Source organism: Salvelinus namaycush, chromosome 8 (assembly GCF_016432855.1).
Source record: "Salvelinus namaycush isolate Seneca chromosome 8, SaNama_1.0, whole genome shotgun sequence".
Taxonomy (NCBI): domain Eukaryota; kingdom Metazoa; phylum Chordata; class Actinopteri; order Salmoniformes; family Salmonidae; genus Salvelinus; species Salvelinus namaycush.
Window position 1 is genome coordinate 18834263 of NC_052314.1, and position 19611 is coordinate 18853873.

The following is a 19611-nucleotide window of genomic DNA, read 5'->3' on the forward strand; positions in this document are numbered from 1 at the left end:
CCACCTCTACCTTGTCACAACACAACTGATTGCATGAAGGAAAGAAATTACACAAATTAATGTTTAACAAGGCATACCTGTTAATTGAAATGCATTCCAGGTGACTACCTCAGAAAGCTGGTTGAGAGAATGTCAAGAGTGTGCAAAGCTGTCATCATGGCAAAAAGTTTTTGGGGGTTTACTACATGATTCCAAATGTGTTATTTCATAGTTTTGATGTCTTCACTATTATTCTACAATGTAGAAAATAGTACAAATAAAGAAAAACCCCTGAATGAGTAGGTGTCCAAACGTTTGGGTGGTACTGTATGTATGAGGCCACTGTGTGCCTTCGGAAAGTATTTAGACCCCTTGACTTTTTCCACATTTTGTTACGTTACAGCCTTATTCTAAAATTGATTAAATCTCCCCCCCCCCCCCCCTCAATCTACACACCATACCCCATAATGACAAAGCAAAAACAGGTTTAGACATTTACATAAGTATTCAGACCCTTTACTCAGTACTTTGTTGAAGCACCTTTTGCAGCGATTACAGCGTTGAGTCTTTTCACACCTTGGCACACCTGTATTTGGGGAGTTTCTACCATTCTTCTCTGCAGATCCTCTCAAGCTCTGACAAATTGGATGGAGAGCGTCGCTGCACAACTATTTGCAGGTCTCTCAAGAGATGTTCAATCAAGTTCAAGTCCGGGCTCTGGCTGGGCTACTTCAAGGACTTTTAGAGACTTGTCCCGAAGCCACTCCTGCATTGTCTTGGCTGTGTGCTTAAGGTATTTGTCCTGTTGGAAGGTGAACCTTCACCCCAGTCTGAGGTCCTGAGCGCTCTGGAGCAGGTTTTCATCAAGGATCTCTCTGTACTTTGTTCCGTTCATCTTTCCCTCGATCCTGAATAGCCTCCCAGTCCCTGCCTCTGAGGAGTTGCTTCCATCTGGCCTCTCTAACATTAAGGCCTGATTGTTGGAGAGATGGTTGTCCTTCTGGAAGGTTCTCCCATCTCCACAGAGGAACTATGGAGCTCTGTCAGAGTAACCATCGGGTTCTTGGTCACCTCCTTGACCAAGGCCCTTCTCCCCCGATTGCTCAGTTTGGCCAGGCGGCCAGCTCTAGGAAGAGTCTTGGTAGTTCCAAACTTCTTCCATTTAAGAATGATGGAGGCCACTGTGTTCTTGGGGACCTTCAATGCTGCAGAATTGTTTTGGTACCCTTCCCCAGATCTGTGCCTCGACACTATCCTGTCTCGAAGCTCTACATACAATTCCTTTGACCTCATGGCTTGGTTTTTGGTCTGACATGCACTGTCAACTGTGGGATCTTATATAGACAGGTGTGTGCCTTTCCAAATCATGTCCAATCAATTGAATTTACCACAGGTGGACTCCAATCAAGTTGTAGATGGATGCTCAATGGAAACAGGATGTATCTGAGCTCAATTTCGAGTCTCATAGCAAAGGGCTAAACTTTTCACTTTGTCATTAAATGGTATTGTGTGTAGATTGCTGAGGAAAATATTTTATTTAATCCATAATTTCAATGCATTTAACGTAACAAATGTGGAAAGTCAAGGGGTCTTAATACTTTCTCTGTGTGTGTGTGTGTGTGTGTGTAACTGCCAAAATAAGTATTTTTGAAAGCAGTTGTTTCCACACAGTTCTGGTTCTAAGTTAATTAAGCAATGAACATCCCATCATGCTTAGGGTCATGTATAAAAAGTATTTTGGCTAGCATGGCTAGAAGAGATCTCAGGGACTTTGAAAGAGGGGTCTCAAAGGAGCATAGGGGGTTTAAAGGGTGTGTGCCTGTCACCAGATCTCAACCCAATTGAACACTTAACACTGGAGTGGTGCCTGAGACAGCGTTTTCCATCAACAACACACCAAATGATGGTATTTCTCGTGAAAGAATTGTCACATCCCTCCAATTGAGTTCCTGCACTTGTAAAATCTATGCCACGGTGCATTGAAGCTGTTCTGGCTCATGGTGTCCTAACGCCCTATTCAGACACTTTATGTTGGCGTTTCCTTTATTTTGGCAGTTACCTGTATATATACAGTATGCATTTTCACTAAGGTGTGGTAGTATTTTCAGGCTGATGAATTGTGGTGGTTAGCTTCATGTGGCTTTGGCAGATTGAAGCTCATTGGGGCTGTGTTAATGTAATTTCTCTCTGATTGCCTCCTCCCTCTCTCCCCTCCTTCTTTCCTCCAGCTCCATGGTGATCAGGGACCTGACCCTGCGTAGTGCTGCTAGTTTCGGCTCCTTCCATCTCATCAGGCTGCTCTACGACGAGTACATGTTCTACCTGGTGGAGCACCGCGTCGCCCAGGCAACCGGAGAGACGCCCATCGCTGTCATGGGAGAAGTGAGTGGGCAGCCTTTCATGTACCAGTTTCCTTGAGCTATCCTGTGGAACTCCTGCGTAATAATTATGCATATTTTATCGCACACCAGGTTGTATGGTGAGTTTCTGGTTATAGGTAAATGGCCTGTTGACAGCATGTAAATCTGTATTAGCCCATTACTAATACAATTTCTCCTTTCTTGTGAAACACAGTTCAGTGACCTAAACTCGATGCTGCCCATGCTCATGGATAAAGGTTGGTCTACTCTCCCTGGCTCCTAGTGTTTGACTTGCTGTCCCCTATGTCTCAATGTGGTATAAATTTAGACCTTACCTTTTTGTTAACCTCTGTTTCTATCTCAGACCCGTCCTTCTCAGACGACATGAGTGACATGGGCAGTGACGAGGGCCGAGGGCCCAACGAGCCGGCTGTGAAAAGGGAGAGGATCGAAATCAACCACTCGCTGCAAGAGATCTGAGACCAGATGAGGCCCGTGACCCTCTCTCAGGAGCCCTGCTGAAGCTCTGGGCTCTCCTGGTCCTGTCAGCACACTAAGAGCCGCTAGCCCAGCCTGCTACGAGTTTGTTCAGTGTATATAGAGAAGAGCAGCAGGCTCAGCCCCTACCCAACCACTCCTCCAAGTTAGTGTATTTAAAGGGGGACTCTTTATCCCAGGGAAAACAATGAATGCTCACCAAGGGGGTCTGGTTTGACCTGACAGGGGTATACAGTTCAAATTTATTTTCTTTGTTTTTTTCCTGTTTTGCAACTGTGAATAAGGATGACTTTGTGCAGTACCCATGTTGGATACATGTAACTTTGTATGAGTGGTGTGTTTCTTATCCTTTATTAGCTGTGCCATAGTGTAATTCCAGTGCCTTAGATGCTAACTCTTTAACCACCACTACTACAGATGTCTATCTCCTCCCTCAGCTGTGCCTCTACCGCAGTATGAATGTATTGTTTCAGAACCTCAGACATTCTAAAGCACCTTTAAACCTGTAGGTGTAATAGGATTATTCTATACGTGTTGCCTCAACGCACATTGATGCAACCAACTGACCCAAAGGACTTGTCCCTCTCCCACCAGCGCGGCCACTCCTGTGGCTCTGTCAGTAGGGCCTGATGCAGAAAAAAATACCCTAGTCTCATAGTTGATGGGATGGCAGGGACCTCTAACACCCTGGCCGTATGAGATGATTAGTTACCTCCTTTTCTATGCTCTGCTCTGTTCTTATGAGGCAACTATAAAAGAGTAGCCACTGTTAACTCCCCCATACTCAAGTAACCTTCTCCATGTATATATATATAACTTTTCATCCAAATTGTAACTATTCTATGATGCTGTTTGGCATCAACTCAATTTCAGGATGCACACAATGCTGGTCTCATTGATCCATGACTCTAGAACTTTGGGGGTTTCTAGATGTCACACCCCAGAGTCTAGGACAAGCCAGTTGCATCTATATTGATGAGACCTTTAGATTGATGTTTTAAGGACTGAAAGGAGAGTGGTGGACTGTGTTCAGGAAACCACCAGATTGTATGTATATATATATATATATATATGATGATCTACCTTCTGGGTTAACTGGAGCTGTCTGGCATCCATTTTGTGGAGCCATATGTCTGGCCCAAACTGGGCCATGTCGAATTTCGTAAGGGACGTAAAATAGTATGTATTTACCAAAACGTGAAAGAGTGTTGGACCTCCGAAGCCAAAACCCTTAAAAGGAAACTCCTAATTGCATCTGTTCAGTTCAACTGATGCTGAGTTCAGATAGTGTGGCTCACCCCCCTAATGGTACCGTTACTCAAATGGACTCGTTCCATTTTGATTGGAGGGGGAAATATTCAGAATATCCTGATCCATGTTTAGTTTATTGCTCGATATATGAAAGTGTAAACGGCTCGAGCCGGTTTCTCTAAAGATGATTACATATTATATAGCCGTACAATTGTACTGTAGAAGGACTGATTGTGTGAAACCAACAAACTGTTAAACATTCATACATAAATATATTTCTTAATATGATGTAGAAAATGTGTTTATTAATGGCCTTTGTGTTCACATGGGGCTGGATCACACCGGTATCGTGGAAGATTGAAATTGAAAGGCAACGTTCAAAGACTGCATTCACGGTAAACGGAAATGACCTTTACATTTTTAAACGCGGATCTTCCGCAATACGGATTGAATCCAGCACTTGGTCTTTCCCCAATCATTTCTCTCTTCCCATACTGTACTGTTTGTGCTTTTAAAAGGAGATGTCCTCCTTGCTTTGATTATTTAGTGGCTGGGACTGATGTGTGTGACGCAGACGTTGTCTTGTTTTGATCATTTTCTATGTCTTATGGTCAACACAACAATATTTAACTGTAACAATGTTGATATTTGGGGTGTAAGTGCCCAATTAACCGTCAGTCATGTGTCCATATTGAGAGAATCTCCATTTCTATTTATGAAAACATAACTGATTTAATTACTGATTGACATGAACTTTTTTTCTAAACACTTTTGGTTGAATTTTACTTCCCCCCCCTCAGAGTTTGTAGTAGCTTGAGAATCCTAAGCTCTTTGTAACTCGTGCCTGTCACAGTACTTTGCCTTTTTAAGTGCTTTGGAAAGTAATTTCTATGTGAACTTTAATGTTTTTTGTAATGCTGTTAGACTTTTGGCTGAGGATTATTTTTTATTGAACTAAATCTGGTTCTTCTTAAAAGTATATTGAACCCTTATTTTTATGTATTTTTAAACATTCTTGACTACACTTTACCTAGCTTGAGGGCATACAGTCTGTAACAAACTGCATAGTTCAACTGTATTTTGTACTGATCAATGTGTAATAAATTGGTGGAAACCATCTGTTTTTGGCCACGTTCATTTATTAATTAGAAAGTCAAATGAAATGTGTATATTTTGGAAAAACAGCTTTACTAACATTTTTCAATGAGTCTTACAGGCCAATGAAGTGTTAATACTGTAACCACTCACAATGATTCAGTCTATATGTGCAGAAATATTCCTTATATTTACATTAAATTCAAGTTTCCATGGAAATTCTGTTCCAAGACATTATGTAAGTAGTATGTTTATATTCTTTCTCTTCAATAAAACCAACTTCTTACATCCAGTTTTCAAACTCCTGATATAAAAAGGCACACAGAACACAATGCAAACAACAAACAATACAAGAAAAAAAGAAGGGTACAGTCCCCTGGGAAAGGGTGAGGATTGCGTGTACAATGCAGAGCTGAAAAAGAAAAGGCTAGGTCCGAAAACGAGCTTGATCCTTTCAGGTCAGCTCTCCAAAGCCAGGAGAATGAGTGAGCACGGTGTCTGGTCCCAATGTCAAACCCATCCCAGTCTGTCTGTCCCCTACCTCCTGGGGAAGGAGGTCAGTATGGCCCAGAGGGCTAAAAGTGCAATGTGTACTCCAGGAACTCCTATCAATGGCCTGGGCACTCCTACTGTTCCTCACAAGGAGCAGCCTGCCATGTACTTCCCTGCAAAGGAGACACAAACGTGGTGAAACCCATTATTATACATTCTTTTGTGAAACTCCAAGGCCCACACACTATCTTATTGGCCAGGCTTAGTAACATATGGTGTTACTGTACCTGTGGCAAATCTCTTCTTGACGAGGGACATACGGTAGCGACTGCCCACCAGCTCCACATCCATGCCCGACAGAGAGGCCCCGGAGCCCACAAACTGGACTGCCAGGCTGGGGGGAGGTCCACGAGGAACCTCCAGGCACTGCCAGCTGGCACACAGAGTGCCAGAGCCTGGAACAACCAACAATTGACACATTCTTCAGTTCCCCTCCACTAACAGGAGCAAGTTAATAACACTGGCTTGTTATTTTTAAAAAGGCACTTGTCTTTTCCCACTAGCACTGGCTGAGAAATACTTTGTTGAGGGAAAATCTACTTTGTACGATTGTGATGTCTTGTCTCACCTAGCCATCTTAAGATGAATGCACTAATTATAAGTTGCTCTGGATAAGAGCATCTGCTTAATGACTACATTTTTTTTTTTTTTATGATAATCCCTGCCAATTCTCCTTTATATTATCACTGACCCATCTTCCACTCAGGCTCAGCTTTCATATGGTAATCTTGATATTTAAGATAATGATACCTTCATAGAGGCTGCATATTAAAATAGAGAAGAGGGTGGCACTCAATGCAATTATGTAGTCAAGGGCCAGACTTGGAATAAAGAACTTTATACTGCATTTATATTTCCTTAACTATAATTTATATTGCTAGAATAGGACTGATATGTGGCCATTGAGTGAGATGGGTGTGGATATACTGTAGACAGACAAGTAACCTTTGCTGTGGTTGGTAGGGGAGAGGTTGGGTAGTTTCCACAGTAGCTGTCGTTCCTCAGCATTCCTGTGAAGGCAGACAAAGGGTCAGTGGGGCCAACCCAGTTCCCACTCTTCTCTCTTTCTCCCCGTCTTTCCCAGTCTGTCCTCACCTTCTCCCTGACCTTCAGTCCGTCCTTTCTCCTACTGTCACTATACCTCTATCCCTCCGCCCACCATACATCCCCCTTTCATTCCCTCCTCCCACTCCAACCCTAACTCACCAGGAGGCTGGGGGCTGGCATTGCAGGTCTGTGGCGGTGTGGTCGAGGGGCAGCAGCACCTGCACAGCAGTGAGCTGGGTGGAGGGGGCGGTGGCCGGGCAGCAGTGGTAGTCCAATGCTACACGGGTCACCGTGCCACTACGCTGGCACTCTGCTGACAGCAGGAGGGGAGCACGACCAGGGTCTTGGGACGACACCTGAGAGGAACAGAGTTGGGAGAGGTTGTTGATGCTGTCATTTGGAAGACTTTTGTGTAACTTCAGATGACAGAGGGTAAGAGAGTACCACTGTACTTCATCAGTCACCTGGTATTTGAGTAGGGCCACGTTATAGTAGGAGGCCAGGGGGTTGAGCTCAGCCTCTCTCTGCAGGTAAAGGTTCAGTGCCTGCATGTTGAACCAGAAGTCCCTGGTGTCTGGGTCACTCTGAGAGGGGTCACTGTGGAGAATAACACAAACCGGAGAATGAGACATATATATCTTACCATTTCAGCAATCTGTAGACAGGTGTGTTGTTTAGCAACAAAACCTATGCGTGTGCATCTTCGGGGCAAAACAGACTGGGTTGGCTTCGAATCATAGGATTATTGACAACATGTAAACTATATTTCTCTCTAAATGTTAATTGAAAACACATTTGCACAATAAGCACTTTGTTACATTGTTACAGTTGTTAGTTAGCAAATTTTAGCCGTATTGTCAGACTTGGTTAAAGCCAAAACACCTCAAAACAAGACATGGTATCAAGAACCAGATAAACTATCTGAAACAAGCCTCCTATGATTCCCAACATGGCAGCGTCTTGTCATTGTTGCTAGCTATCGGATCATTCAGAATCATAACACAGCCTTCTACCCTTGCGATGTGTGTGCATAATTTGCGTGACCTGTCTATATATCATAACCTCACAACCAATCCCATAGCTCATATTAAGCTACCTGTAAAGCAGCTTCTGATTGGGCAGAAAGTGGTTAACCCGGGAGATGTTGACCAATCGAAAGCTGAGGACTGGGGCGTTTGGGTTAGCAGTGAAGATACGAGTGATTCCAGCAGGAAAAGACATGGTGAGATCTCCTGTGATCTTCACCAGACAGCTGGAGAAGAAAAACATACACCCACTTAGCTTTCAGCAGGCCTGTGTATAATAGGTAATAACATTGGATCTGGTGTACAGAGGGCTTATGTATGCTGACCGGTTGTGTTGTCCACCTTTGAAGTAAGCATTGATGTATTCTGTGATGGCTGCAGCCACAGGCCATAACTCTTGGGTGCTCAGGGAGATCGGGCTCGGTCCGCGAGACAGATGCACTGTGGGAAGAATAGCTATGTCTATGACAAGTTCAAGGCACAATGTCCTTATTCATAAGTGCTTTATGCTATTGAGTATCTTTAAAAAACGAGTTGAAAAAGTGTTGAGTTCAGACTAACTGTGTAGGGGCGCATGGTCTTGGTGCAGATGTGAGAGGGGTGAGGGCTGCCCACCTCTGGCAGGGCTGGGGGCACGTGTCTGTGCCACCCACTCACTGGGGCTGGAGGAGGACGACGAGGTGAGGTCTGGGCTGGGCTCCGGCTGAGGAGACGAGCACACTGACCTGGACTGAAGACACACAGGACAAAGTAAGCAGTTAGAGTAAGTAGTTGTCTACAGGCTTATAGCTGTGAAATGCACAGATCTGGGAGACCAGACCAGAGCTTCTGTAGTCTGGTTGATTTTCCTGAAGACACTCACTCTCTCACAGCCACTCAGTCTGCCTGAGGACCTCTTGGCTCTGGCTGGTCTGGGAGGCGCTGTCACCAGCAGCTCTGCACTGTCCTGCCTGAAGCTATGCTTCGAACCTAGAAGAGTGGGGTTTTGAATAGAGTGAAATATAGTTGTACATTTGGGAAAATATATTTAGAAAATCCAATCTCAAAATATAGCTAGTGCATAGACATCTGAGGCCAGTAGTGTAGTGTTCAACATTCATACCCTTGTGTGAGCCCATGTTGCAGGGCGGCTGTGATGTGTTCAGGTCCAGGCAGTTCTGGTCTTTATCAGTAGAAAAGCACAGGTCCTCCTGTGGCCCAGAATGCCGTGTGAGAGGCAGGCCGCTCCTGCGTGGCTCGCTTTCGCTGCGTGACTCACGGTGCTTCCTCCCTCCCTCCCGGACCACTCCACCCAGGGCCAGAGACCCAGCCAAGGTCCCCTCACGGAAGGGGTTGTGGACAGAGTTCCAGTGCACCAGCTCCTTCTTAGGATGGGATAATGGGAGGGAGTTGGAGTTGGGGGTCAGCCTACTACTGCTGACAACGTGGGTCAGGATTCCTGTCGCGGCAGCTAGGGCTGACTGGTGGGTGGGGCTGCCAATCATAGTGATGGCGAATGGATCGTCAGGTGATTCTGGGGGCGGGGCACTACGGTCTCGTTTCCTGTCCCTGTCCTTGCGAGAGCAGGAGGAGGGGGTGGGGAGGGTTTTACTGTCACTGAGGGAGCCGGAGAAGGAGTCGCCCTGTACCTCTATCCCCCTTCCGTCTCTGGAGGGGCGCGGGCGTGGGGGGGCCCAGGCGTCAGGGGGGGGCAGGGTCTCCTGGGTGACGGTCCTCTCGAAGGCAGCCAGGAAGGGGTCTTCAGGAGGGATGTGTTTACAGCTCCACAGGGCCGGGTCCAGCTCTGGAGGGGCCAAGGACTGGGAGAAGGCCGGGAAGCAGAGGGCTGAGGGGTCCATGTCTGGAGGGGGGCGGGAGGATCGTGGATCAGCTGCCCAGATACTGGCAGGGTTGTCCTGGGGGTGGGGGCTGTGTTCCGGGGAGGGGTCTCTAAAGACAGTGAGGAAGGGGTCTTCTGGCCTGCCCAGTCCTGCTGGTTCTTTATTCTGACTTGCTGACGGCCACGCTGCCCAACCAGCCGGCTCAGGGGAGGGTCCCAGGGGCTGATGGGAAGGTGAGTCCAACCCTGAGTCCTCTACGTTCTCAGGAGAGGAGGAGTCAGAGGAGAAGGCAGCATCTGGAGGGAACAAGGGGAGATGATCATTCTACTACCTAAAACAGTATGTATCACACATAAGATCAGGAGTTTTTACTGACTGGAAAAACTTCTGTCCCTATCACTAATACATCATAATACTTTAAACCGTATTTACATTCAGAAGCACCAAAGACACTCTCTGCTCTCTGTAGCTGATCTCTACCAGCAAAGCTTTTTGACTTGAAGGCCGACTCCAGAGGAGGTCCAAAGAGACTGTCCGAGCCTGACGCAGTAGAACTCAACCTAGAGAGTGGGTGAGAGACAGATGAAATGAGAAAGGGAAAGAGACAGTGAGGGAGCGAGGGAGCAAGAGAGGGATATAATACGTTACCAGGAGTGAATAAAAAGCATAACCAGAGATAATGTCAGATGATGCAGTACTGTCATCAGATCTCCTGCTGGCTTCTTCTCCCACAGCGTCTCTCCACCTCACGGAAACATACGACAGAGAGAGGGGAGGACTGGAGTGTGACTGACATTCACTCACCTACTGGGATCTGGACTGGAGGTGGATCTGCATAGGCCATCCTGCTCTCCCTCTGCAAAACACACACACACTTAGTGAAGTTTAATTTGGGACTGCTCCCCAATCAGGGAGAGATGTGATTAGCTAGAGTGCTGATGGAGGGCAGCCGTAAGGGAATACCCATTACCTTCCATAAAGATAAATACCAGCCATTAGCCTGGCTTCTCTAAGCAACATCAGCCCAGCGCTTTACGCTACGGTTTTAATCAAGGCACTCATCATTAATCCAGTCTGCTCATTTCCCCCACAAATAGCCTCCTACTGTAGCATCACAGGCTGCTACTCCCTCACTAATAAACCATGTTCCAGACAGACCTGAGGCGTGACAAATAGACAGTGTCATTCAGCCAAGGTCAGCCACCTCGACGATTTATCACTGGACGGATACGCACTGTTAAGCCTATTCAGAAGCAACACGGTAAATCACATTCACATCACTTCAGACTGGGAGTAACATTTTTATTTATTTTATTTAACTAAGCAAGTCAGTTAAGAACAAATTCTTATTTACAATGACGGCCTACACCGGCCAAACCCAGACGACGCTGGGCCAATTGTGCGCCGCCCTATGGGACTCCCGATCACGGCTGGTTGTGATACAGCCTGGATTAAAGAGGCTGTATCACTAACATTAAAGGTGGAGTAACAGTATGCTATGCATGAATACCATATGAAACAAACAGTTATGACCTACCACTGATAGAATATATGGAAATGATAAAGTACATGGTAAGGGGCAGAAACAGTGGAGAGTGTACTACTGATGCTGCAGAAACAGTGGAGAGTGTACTACTGATGCTGCAGAAACAGTGGAGAGTGTACTACTGATGCTGCAGAAACAGTGGAGAGTGTACTACTGATGCTGCAGAAACAGTGGAGAGTGTACTACTGATGCTGCAGAAACAGTGGAGAGTGTACTACTGATGCTGCAGAAACAGTGGAGAGTGTACTACTGATGCTGCAGAAACAGTGGAGAGTGTACTACTGATGCTGCAGAAACAGTGGAGAGTGTACTACTGATGCTGCAGAAACAGTGGAGAGAGTACTACTGATGCTGCAGAAACAGTGGAGAGAGTACTACTGATGCTGCAGAAACAGTGGAGAGAGTACTACTGATGCTGCAGAAACAGTGGAGAGTGTACTACTGATGCTGCAGAAACAGTGGAGAGTGTACTACTGATGCTGCAGAAACAGTGGAGAGTGTACTACTGATGCTGCAGAAACAGTGGAGAGTGTACTACTGATGCTGCAGAAACAGTGGAGAGTATACTACTGATGCTGCAGAAACAGTGGAGAGTGTACTACTGATGCTGCAGAAACAGTGGAGAGAGTACTACTGATGCTGCAGAAACAGTGGAGAGAGTACTACTGATGCTGCAGAAACAGTGGAGAGAGTACTACTGATGCTGCAGAAACAGTGGAGAGAGTACTACTGATGCTGCAGAAACAGTGGAGAGAGTACTACTGATGCTGCAGAAACAGTGGAGAGTACTACTGATGCTGCAGAAACAGTGGAGAGTGTACTACTGATGCTGCAGAAACAGTGGAGAGAGTACTACTGATGCTGCAGAAACAGTGGAGAGTGTACTACTGATGCTGCAGAAACAGTGGAGAGTGTACTACTGATGCTGCAGAAACAGTGGAGAGAGTACTACTGATGCTGCAGAAACAGTGGAGAGAGAGTGCTAACTACTTACCCCTGTGGGTGGCGCCCTCTCCCTCCCCCTCTGAACGTCCTGTAGTACTGCTGTTTCCTGTGAAGAGGACAAGAGGAGTCAGAGGACCACACACACAGAGAAATGCGTAAAACATACAGACAGAGACAGACAGAAACCCAGCTATTTTTAACAAAAAGCCGGTTCTAATGGAACTTACTGGAGAGATGACGTTTGATTGACACCTGGAACGAGAGAGAGCAGAGTTGTTAATTACACTGTCTGGCAATATCTAAACAATTTAGAATGTTTACATCCTGCTGTTATTGCAACAACATGGAGAGACAATAGCAGGAAAAATAAACATGTCTTAATAAACAGATGAGCATTTCTGAGCTTCCCTTTTCATAAATCTTAGACTTTTGATACCACACCATGTGAAAATCCGCAACACATTTCATCCCATGCCTCCCTCTGGTCCTGTACCCACTCCTTCCCCCGTCATACCCCTCTGTTGGGGGGCAGTGTGAGTGCCCCCACGGTGGCCTTCAGCTCCATCTCTGTAGCAGCAGAGTTGCTGCGGCTGCTGCTGCCCACCGGACGGATCTGGATGTGGAACTTCTTGGGCTCCTCGTCGTCAAAGTCAGAGTCGCTGGAGTAGAAGTTGTCCTCCTTGTCCTCCATCGAGCAGCGTGCGGACAGAGAGTCAAGGAAAAGTGACCCGACGGAGGGTGGACAGTGGACTGACTAAAATGGACGGGGAAGAGCCTTATGCCTTGGACAACTTTGGGAGTGTCAGGGTTTCCTTTGTCCAGCCTCATTCACTGATAATGGACTGGAGCTGGACTAGGGACAGAGAGAGCATTTCAGTCTATTTAAATGTCTCTCAGGGGGCATGGAGACTTAATGTTCTACTCATCTCATAAGAGACCGTCTAGACTGCTTTATAAAGATAGAATACTCACTTACACAGTGGCAGGAAGCTTTGTTTTCATTATGAAGATAAAGAGGTCTGTCCAAGGGAATTTTTAATACAATACAGTAGAGACAGCCTCTCGTCTGATAGTCAGTGTTACTGCAAAGGATATCATTCTGATTGACGTCTGCTCGGATTACAAACCCCTCCTCATCCACCTCTAGGGGAGAGTTCTGTGTGCAGAATAGAGAATACCCATGTTGTATACAAACATAAGTACTTTCTCCTGGTGTTTGATAAGCTTAAAGTGCCATAACAACCCTTCACCCTGTGATGTTGTCATCAGGAGATCACTTTCGGAGCCGTGTGAAAACTAGAACCTGGATAAATGGAGGATCTCAGTTTGCTTAACGTGAGGAGTTTGAAATGATGTATACTTTTACCTTTGATACTTAAGTAGATTTAAAACCAAATACTTTTACTCAAGTAGTATTTTACTGTATTTTTACTTGAGTCATTTTATATTAAGGTATCTTATCGCCACTGGTCAAAATAATAAAAATAGACAACCAAACACTGCCAGACACACCATTGTCACACATGATTACTCTCCAAATGCACACACACAGACTGTACAGACACAAGCACACAGACACAAACACACACACACACACAGACTGTACAGACACACACACACACACAGACTGCACAGACATACACAGCATTGATGTGTCTGTACAGTACGTTGGCGGCGGGCACAGTGATATGCTGTTTAATTCACCACCACCAGGAATGTAGAACTGATAATGGAAGAACGGACATTGATTTGATGGTTTTTGAGCCACTGTGAATTAGCATATACTCACTGGTGTCTCCGTCACAGCTGAATCCCTGCAAAAAGAAACAAAGGTGAATGTAGCTAAGTGACAAGATAGTATCACAGATGGAGCTGACAAAAGAAAGTGAGAGTAATTGGGATTTATCATCTGCGTGTGCGTGACGACATCGCTCCAGTAATTTCCATTTATCTCGGCTTCTTGGTAAAAATAGCTGGGTTTCTGTCTCGGTCTGTGTTGTACCCGCACATGTCTGTGTGTGTGTGTGCGTGCTCACGTTGAGTCTGGCTCTTTGTCCCTCTTTCCCAGTCCAGGAATCCTGAAGGCTTTTCCTCGACTCTTCTTACTCCCCTCCGGTACTAAAGCTGTCATGTACTCTTCAAACCCCACCAGGGCTGCCACATATAGGGACACACCACAGTGAGGACAAATCGGACACACGCTCACGCATACACATGCTGGGATCAAACCATCTGTTTATGCTGTTTGTGTGGTGTACCTGGTTTGTCTTTGCCTGTGCCCTTCTGCTCTGCAAACCTCTGGATGAGGTTATCTATGCCGATGTTCTCCACGTTCTGTTTGAACTCCTCATGGACCTGAAAAGAGGAGAGAGGGGCTCGTTGCAGTCAGAGAAGAGATAGGGGTTTGGACTGGAGAATTTGTTGTGGATGTGCTCGGTGTGTGGAGTTTGACTGTGGTTCAGTTTGAGTGTAGCAGGAGACAACCCCTCAAAGAGGTCAGTTAAATCCCTCCAGACAGGCTCTCCTGGCCTGGGTCAGTGTCTGGGTGACCTACCTGTCCCACCTGGACGTGGGTGTCCTCTATGGAGTGGGAGTATCCCTTGATCAGCTGTTTCATCTGCCTGAGGTGGGCCTCCTCGATGTCCTGGAACTTCTGTACAGAGGACGAGAACACAACAATGGTGTTCAGACACCAAGATGGGTCCTAATTACAGCAAACTACCCCAAAGCACAACAAAATGCTACTCAAAATACCCACAAAACGCTAGCGCAAACTACCGCAAAGTGCAGTTAAGTGGTAAGAAATAAACCAAAAGAACCCAAAGACAAAGACCAGAGGCAACTGTACAGGAAGAGAACCAGGTACAGACCAGAGGCAACTGTACAGGAAGAGAACCAGGTACAGACCAGAGGCAACTGTACAGGAAGAGAACCAGGTACAGACCAGAGCAGTGGAGTATAATAGAGGTCCCATCCCAGGTAATAACCAGGTACTAATCACAACACTGCATGTGGGCTAGAGTAATAGCTTGAAAGAACAGGTCATTTCCCCCATCATGCTATGGGCTGTAGTCTTCATGAAATCCCACCGAGCTCTCTCCTCTTCACTCATTATCAGGGACAGATCTCCCATTGTAGCTATTAACAGGTAATTGGTCACCAGGATTCCAGTCATCATTTAAAAAAACAAATATAGCACCGTTCATTGGGTTTGTTGAGGGTTTCCTTGGAAACTGTGCAGGTAGCCATGGAGACGTGTTCATTGTGAACAAAAACGGTTTGTTAACTTAAGGGAACCCCAAGATTGAGTGTGTCTAAGTAACCCACCCCAGGCCCAGTGGACTGACTGACCTGGGCTGATTCGCTCATCTTCTGCTCGAAGTCTCCTCCCACGCGGTTATACTTCTCTATACACACAGCAAACGACTCGGCAGCTTTCTTAGACTTCATCTCCACCTAGTGAGAGAGAGGGGACGATTATAGACTTCATCTCCGCCTAGTGAGAGAGAGGGGACGATTATAGACTTCCTCCAGTCATTACTGGAACCTTTATTCATCCTGGTGAGTCATCATTGAGAACAAATGATCTGCTATAATAATCACAACCTTGTTCAACTGTCTATCTTATTCAGTGTACTTTCAGCAACTACTCATTAATGTAAGGCACCCTGTGCTCATTTAACAGTTTATACAGCTATACTGTATTATACGGAATGTGTTCATTGATGCCTAGTGACAGACCTTCTCCAGTTCTTTCTGGGGAGCTCCCTCTTTCCTCAGTCGGTCCAGCTCAATACACTTGGCGTGGTATCCCTCCCTGGACTTCTGGAGGTGACCACTCTGCACCTGGACGGCCTGAACAGCCTCCAGGGTCCCCACCTGCTCCTCCTTGGTCTGTGAGAAACACACCATGCACATATTATTAAAATGGTCATTATATATTTAAGCAATAAGGCCCGAGGGGGTGTGGTATATGGCCAATATACCACGGCTAAGGGCAGCTCTTACGCACGACGCAACGTGGAGTGCCTGGAGACAGCCCTTAGCCGTGGTATATTGGCCATATATCAAACCTCGAGGCGCCTTATTGCTATTATAAACTGGTTACCAACATAATTACAGCAGAAGAAAATTGATGTTTTCTCATACCCGTTGTATACGGTCTGATATACCATGGCTTTCAGCCAATCAGCATTCAGGGCTCAAACCACCCAGTTTATAATATAATATAGTGAATGATGTGGGGGATAGAGGGGTCGTGATCATAGAAAGATATGGTGAGAAGTGTTACCTTGCGGTGAACTTTGACCTGCTCGTCACCATACTTGTTGATGTCCCGGATGAGGTCATTCATCTTACGCATCAGCTCCAAGTGGCAGAGAGCCAGCTTGTCTGATGACACCCGGAACAAGTCCCACATAGGAGCAAACGTCCTGAGGGACACAGAGCAATATGTCACCTACAGTACAAGGTCCTAACACCAACATCGTGTTTTTTTTAAATCTAATAATCACATACATTAACAGATGCGATTTCATACATTTTGTTTGAATGGTAATGACATTAAAGTGAATCTTTATGGTGCATTTCTAGAGTTAAACAAACCATAGACCCTGGCCTGCTATGACCCAGTAAACCATAGACCCTGGCCTGCTATGACCCAGTAAACCATAGACCCTGGCCTGCTATGACCCAGTAAACCATAGACCCTGGCCTGCTATGACCCAGTAAACCATAGACCCTGGCCTGCTATGACCCAGTAAACCATAGACCCTGGCCTGCTATGACCCAGTAAACCATAGACCCTGGCCTGCTATGACCCAGTAAACCATAGACCCTGGCCTGCTATGACCCAGTAAACCATAGACCCTGGCCTGCTATGACCCAGTAAACCATAGACCCTGGCCTGCTATGACCCAGTAAACCATAGACCCTGGCCTGCTATGACCCAGTAAACCATAGACCCTGGCCTGCTATGACCCAGTAAACCATAGACCCTGGCCTGCTATGACCCAGTAAACCATAGACCCTGGCCTGCTATGACCCAGTAAACCATAGACCCTGGCCTGCTATGACCCAGTAAACCATAGACCCTGGCCTGCTATGACCCAGTAAACCATAGACCCTGGCCTGCTATGACCCAGTAAACCATAGACCCTGGCCTGCTATGACCCAGTAAACCATAGACCCTGGCCTGCTATGACCCAGTAAACCATAGACCCTGGCCTGCTATGACCCAGTAAACCATAGACCCTGGCCTGCTATGACCCAGTAAACCATAGACCCTGGCCTGCTATGACCCAGTAAACCATAGACCAGGCCTGCTATGACCCAGTAAACCATAGACCAGGCCTGCTATGACCCAGTAAACCATAGAACCTGGCCTGCTATGACCCAGTAAACCATAGACCCTGGCCAAGAAAATCAAACCATACAGACAAACTCCTATAAATCCTCTAGGTACCCTGCCAGCATATGAAACAGTTGATTTCATTTTAAACTGAGATGTTGATGGCAAGAGTTCTCATATACTCACCCTAGTGGGCTTCCATTGCTTGCCATTTTGGCCAGTTTGCTCATGGACTTGGAGTAGGTCTCCTCGATGGCAGCCCTGAGAACCACAGATAGATCAAGATATTCCTGATGAGCCCGTGGCTGGTCAGTAACAAACCAGGCAGAGTGATGGTCTATGCAGTCTCAGCATTGGAAATCCAACTACAGATGGATCTAAACTCGTCCCCTTCCGGCTCACACAAAACAACTGCATATCTTACTAGCATAATGTCATATTATCATGTACAGAGCATAATAAAGCACAAACCTAAAGGCATAAACAACCAGGCAAAGGGAAAATAAATATTTAGCTTCAATACTCTGTAAATGTTGCCCTGACCCAAATGTAAATAATAAAATGGCCTCATTTCTGCAGGAGGAACATACAACTGTAATACCCATCTGTAGCACCCACGGAGAAGAAAGTAGATCAGTATGTCTGGGGGGTAACAACCCCCTCCCACCCTGACAAGGAAAGAGCAATGTAATAAACAAACAAATCTGTGCAGTTTCACAGGCCTCCGGCAAGAGACATCTCTTTATGGAGAAGAAGTACACCTTGAAGATGGGTAGTTAGGCCTACAAAGGGCTAGAATACATGACATTCAACATTTAGATACATAGAACATCCAGATTGAGAAAGAGCCCCTCTGCACTTAGCGTGGGGGATCAATCAGCTCAATGGGTTGCTTACTCTGTCTGTCATGAGGGAGACACAGCTTCCCTGCAATGTCTTCTTTCATTTCCTGACTGACACTTTGTTCTCTCCAAGTAGATAACTGCATTTCCTTCCTTCTGTGGGGAATGTGCAGTGGTTCGGATCTTATGAATAAAAGTCAGGACTATGACATTGGTCTGACAGTGCAGGTTGTTGTCTTCCCCTCTGGGGAGAAAAGCCCTGTAAGGCCCAGGCTTAAATACTACAATGAGTCTTCAATTTCCAGCTAATTGACTCATTAACAGACTGAATAAAGACAGACGACTTTTGGGAAAACAATCCAGGAGGAGGATTATTCAGACTGACATGTTACCGGAGCTGAGTGCCCAGATAACAGGCAAAAACACAGCTACTGCAAGTGTGTGTGTATATTTGTATAGTAAGACAGGGAGCTCCTTGTCTTGAGGGCCGTGTCTTGTATTGCGTGAGAGTATGTGTGTCTCTCTTAACACTCCCATGTGCTGGCCTGAGTTCAAATACAGCCCAGCTATGTGGATTAGAAGGCAGGGGAGACTTAGTGCAGAGGAACGGCTCCATCAGACTATGAAAGGAAACGACAAGGCCCTGTAGCCACTATTGGAATCAGTCTTTTTAAAAAGGCAAAGTTCAAAACATTTATGAACGTTTAGAAAAATGACTTTTTCAAATGGATGGATGAGTTGAAAGACAAGCTGATTAAGAAACATCACTCCCACGTCACTTATGTACCACCTCTCCGGAACATCCCAGCCCAAACAACACCTCACCTCTCACGGACAAACTCTGCCAGCTCTTTGGTAGCAATCTGGCCATGCTTCATGTTGTGGTACAACACGTCAAAACCTGTATTCTTCTCCCCCTGCAAAAAGCACAGACAACACCTTGGGTGAGCCACAGAATTAGATTGTACTGCATCTCTATGGGATTTAGAGATCCCTCAATATGAAAGATGTGACACATAGCAGGCGATGGCAGACAAACCTACGACCCCAGGAAATAGATGTTTTTCTCATTTAAATCCACTCAACACTTCTCTGTTACTTATTCATTGAGGACCCTTGGGGCATAGTAGCATTGAACACAAATCAACACAAACAAAACAAATACTGTTTTCTTTCATCATGACCTTTAAATATTGTGGGTGTGGATGTTTCTCTTGTTGTTAAGCAACCAGAACCAAGGTTGACACAGGGTTGGAGAAAACAGAAATGCCTTTATCTCGCCAACAGAAGTATGCCTGGGA

The 19611-nt window shown here is 45.9% G+C and overlaps 2 protein-coding genes across 2 annotated transcripts in view; one reads left to right on the plus strand and one right to left on the minus strand.

Annotated features, from left to right (window-relative positions):
- The window catches only part of LOC120052477 (DNA-binding protein RFX2-like), a 59952-nt gene extending 54745 nt beyond the window's left edge, over positions 1-5207 (plus strand). Inside the window, exons 16-18 of the mRNA XM_038999411.1 lie at positions 2208-2361; positions 2554-2596; positions 2704-5207. Coding sequence (XP_038855339.1) covers positions 2208-2361; positions 2554-2596; positions 2704-2819 — 313 coding nt within the window. The 3' untranslated portion in view covers positions 2820-5207. The remainder of the gene's footprint in view (positions 1-2207; positions 2362-2553; positions 2597-2703) is intronic.
- Positions 5208-5819: 612 nt separating this feature from the next.
- Positions 5820-19227, minus strand: LOC120052054 (F-BAR domain only protein 1-like). Its single transcript, XM_038998916.1, has 23 exons — positions 19136-19227; positions 17655-17729; positions 16410-16551; positions 15860-16012; positions 15470-15574; positions 14673-14771; positions 14377-14473; positions 14155-14272; positions 13209-13320; positions 12633-12803; positions 12346-12370; positions 12168-12206; positions 10060-10218; positions 8910-9923; positions 8670-8776; positions 8423-8537; positions 8134-8269; positions 7879-8034; positions 7247-7379; positions 6942-7138; positions 6681-6745; positions 5963-6130; positions 5820-5848 (listed from the first exon to the last, which is right to left on the minus strand). Exons 1-23 carry the CDS (start codon positions 19186-19188, stop codon positions 5820-5822), a joined length of 3468 nt encoding a protein of 1155 aa, XP_038854844.1. The 5' UTR covers positions 19189-19227.
- Positions 19228-19611: the final 384 nt, after the last annotated feature.

What these genes read in the sequence shown, in the direction of transcription:
- LOC120052054 (XM_038998916.1), bottom strand. Translation starts at nt 19,188, where the DNA reads ATGAAGCATGGCCAGATTGCTACCAAAGAGCTGGCAGAGTTTGTCCGT. An exon ending in GACAAAGAGCCAGACTCAAC is followed by an intron (nt 13,321 to 14,154) that starts GTGAGCACGCAC and finishes ACCAGGAGAAAG; the next exon opens with TACTTATGTTTGTATACAAC. An exon ending in CACTGCCCCCCAACAGAGGG is followed by an intron (nt 12,371 to 12,632) that starts GTATGACGGGGG and finishes CTCTCGTTCCAG; the next exon opens with GTGTCAATCAAACGTCATCT.